At 54.0% G+C, this 2,608-nt stretch overlaps 1 protein-coding gene across 1 annotated transcript; it reads right to left on the bottom strand.

Annotated features, from left to right (window-relative positions):
* Positions 1 to 1,388: 1,388 nt before the first annotated feature.
* LOC112113764 (G-protein coupled receptor 4-like) lies at positions 1,389 to 2,333 on the bottom strand (the record flags this gene model as incomplete). The annotated part of the gene is made up of 1 exon (XM_024210168.1): positions 1,389 to 2,333. A coding segment is annotated over one exon (945 nt), but the record flags the coding sequence as incomplete, so codon positions are not given.
* Between the last annotated feature and the right edge of the window lie 275 nt (positions 2,334 to 2,608).

Below are 2,608 nucleotides of genomic sequence, written 5' to 3'. Positions count from 1 at the left end.
GCCGCTTCCCGCAGCCCCCATTGGCCTGGAGCGGCGAACCGTGGCCAGTGGGAGCCGCGATCGGCCGAACCTGCGGACCCGGCAGGTAAACAAACCGGCCCGGCCCGCCAGGGGCTTTCCCTACACAAGCGGCGGCCCTAGTTTGAGAACCACTGGGATAGATAATTTCTCACATCACCTGTCTCTGTGGCTGCTCAGTACCTGAGCTGGGGATGTGGCGTGGATGTGCACATAGGTGCCAACTTCTCCTGGCGCCGGTGGATGCTCGACCCCCCCAGCCCCACCCCCATTCCAACCCCTTCCCCAAAGTCCTCCCCCCAACTCCGGCCCCTCCCTGCCCCTATTGGACTCCTTCCGCAAATCCCCGCCCTGGCCCCGCCCCTTTCCTGCCTCCATCCCTGAGTGCGCTGCGTTCCTGCTCCTCCCTCCTCCCTCCCACAGCTTGTTACACTGCGAAACAGCTGTTTTGCAGCAGCAAGCGCTGGGAGGAGAAGCGGGGACGCGACGCGCTCAGGGGAGGAAGCGGAGGTGAGGTGAGCTGGGGCGGGGAGCTTGGCTGCTGGTGGGTGCAGAGCACCCACCAATTTTTCCCCGTGGGTGCTCCAGCCCCGGAGCAGCCACGGAGTCGGGGCCTATGGACGTGGGTGCCTTTTTCTTTGTCCCATCATGGTTAAATTGACAGCTCCTTGCCTGCTCTTAGTCTCTCTCTTTCTCCCCAATGGGCACCATTTTGTTGCCTTTCTGCTCTTGCTGAGGGTGGGTCTTTTTTCATTGGTAGGGATCTGGGTCTTTCTCTCACACTCACTCCCATGTAAGTTTGGATGAATATCTTCTCCACTGTAGGTTGCTCCTATCCATCCATATCCACTCCTAGATCCTAGTCTAGTCTAGTGGTCTATGTTTTTTATACCTATCTGTTCAGTATTGCCACCTCTCACAGTTTTATCGTGAGTCTCAAAATATTAAATGTTAAAGCCCCAGCTCTTGAAATGATATGATGCTGTTCATTTAAAAGAGCACGATAGCCCCCCAACTTGCAGTGAAAAGCTGGAGCTCAAACCATAAAGGCAAAAAGACCTAAAATTTATTATTCATAAGCCAATCTAATGATTTTTTGTGGCTTGACTCAGCCTGTCTCTTTGGCATTGAATTGCTTCTCCAAGAAGTTCTGAGTGATTGGAAGTCCCTGGGGGACCATATTTCCATGTTTGGCTGCAGGAGGCAGAGCTGCTTCACAAAGGGAAGCAGACAGCAAGGCCAAGCCCTGGCATTCAGACCGGGATCAAATGGAGGGACCTTGAAGTCCAAATGGGTTTCCGCCACCTCACTGGGTATCTTATGCAGTGGTCTGGGCCAGTGTCCAACCAGTGTCTCCATTCCTGTCTAATCTACTTGTGACCCTGACCCAAGACCTTGCATTTTAAGTGATTTCCAAGTTCTGTCCGCACGTCTTTGAGGAGCAGGATGTACAGCAGAGGATCCAGGACATTGCCCAGGGTGGTGAGGCACAGTGCTACCTGGCTGTAAATGAAGAGGTTTGTCTCAAAGAGGCAGAGACCTTCATTGTTCTGAACCATCTCCCTCTGGTATTTGAAGAAGGAGGTCACCTGGTAAGGAGCACAAAGCAGGAAGAAGGAGATGATGATGAGGGAGATGAAGCTGTAGATTTGCCTCTTTGTCTCCCGCTCCAGTGATGGCACCTGCCTGAGCTTGTGCAGGACCCGGAGGTAGAAGAAGCCCATGAAGAAGCAGGGTAGGAAGAAGGACAAAGCCATGGTGGCCATCTTAAAACGTGCATAGTACATGCCCAGTGGGTAACCCTCATAGCAGCGCCCTGCTTCTGGCTCCTTCCGCAGTAGCCCAGTGCCTACGGAGCAGATGCTGAGCACCAGCACCCACGCAGTAGCGCTGACCTTGGTGGCACCACGTATTGTCTGTAGCCCACGGAACCACAGGGGATGGACCACACCTATGTAGCGCTCCATGGCAATGAGGCACAGGAAGCCATTCTTGGCATAGAAGTTGGTGATGAAGCCCAGGCTGACTGCCACGCAGGCCCCGGTCCCCAGATCCCAGTTGTGATCCCAGTAGCTGTAGTAGATCCAGAAGGGCAACATCAGGGTCTGCAGCAGGTCAGCTACTACCAGGTTCAGCATATAGACAGAGAGGACGATGGACTTGTTTATCTGGGACACCAGGGTCCAAAGCGCCAAGCAGTTCAGCGGCAAGCCAGCCCCCAATACCACAGAGTAGACGGGGATGAGGAAGTATTTGGTGGTGTTAAAGGCCATTGGGCAGGGCGAGGCCATGGTATTCACCTTACCCAGCAGAGTCAGTGATTGTTACCAAGGGCCTTGGTTGCCATCCTGCATGGAAGGGGACACAGGCCCCTGTCTTCAAGGTCACTGTCTTACAGTGGAGGCTACATCCAGTTCTCCAGGGTGACTGTCTCACAAGGGGAACACAGTCACTCCACTTACTCCCAAGCTGCACTCCTCAAAGAGTCTGTAAGAGACAGAAAAAACGAGTGCTATAGGGAAAAAGCAAGGCAGCCCAAGCACCTGACTGTCCTTGATTCCTTGCTCCCTTTATCAAACAGCTAGGGTTG

Source organism: Terrapene carolina, unplaced genomic scaffold (assembly GCF_002925995.2).
Source record: "Terrapene carolina triunguis isolate 2854851 unplaced genomic scaffold, T_m_triunguis-2.0 Scaffold868, whole genome shotgun sequence".
Classification (NCBI taxonomy): Eukaryota; Metazoa; Chordata; order Testudines; family Emydidae; genus Terrapene; species Terrapene triunguis.
This window is presented reverse-complemented; position numbering and strand designations above follow the sequence as displayed.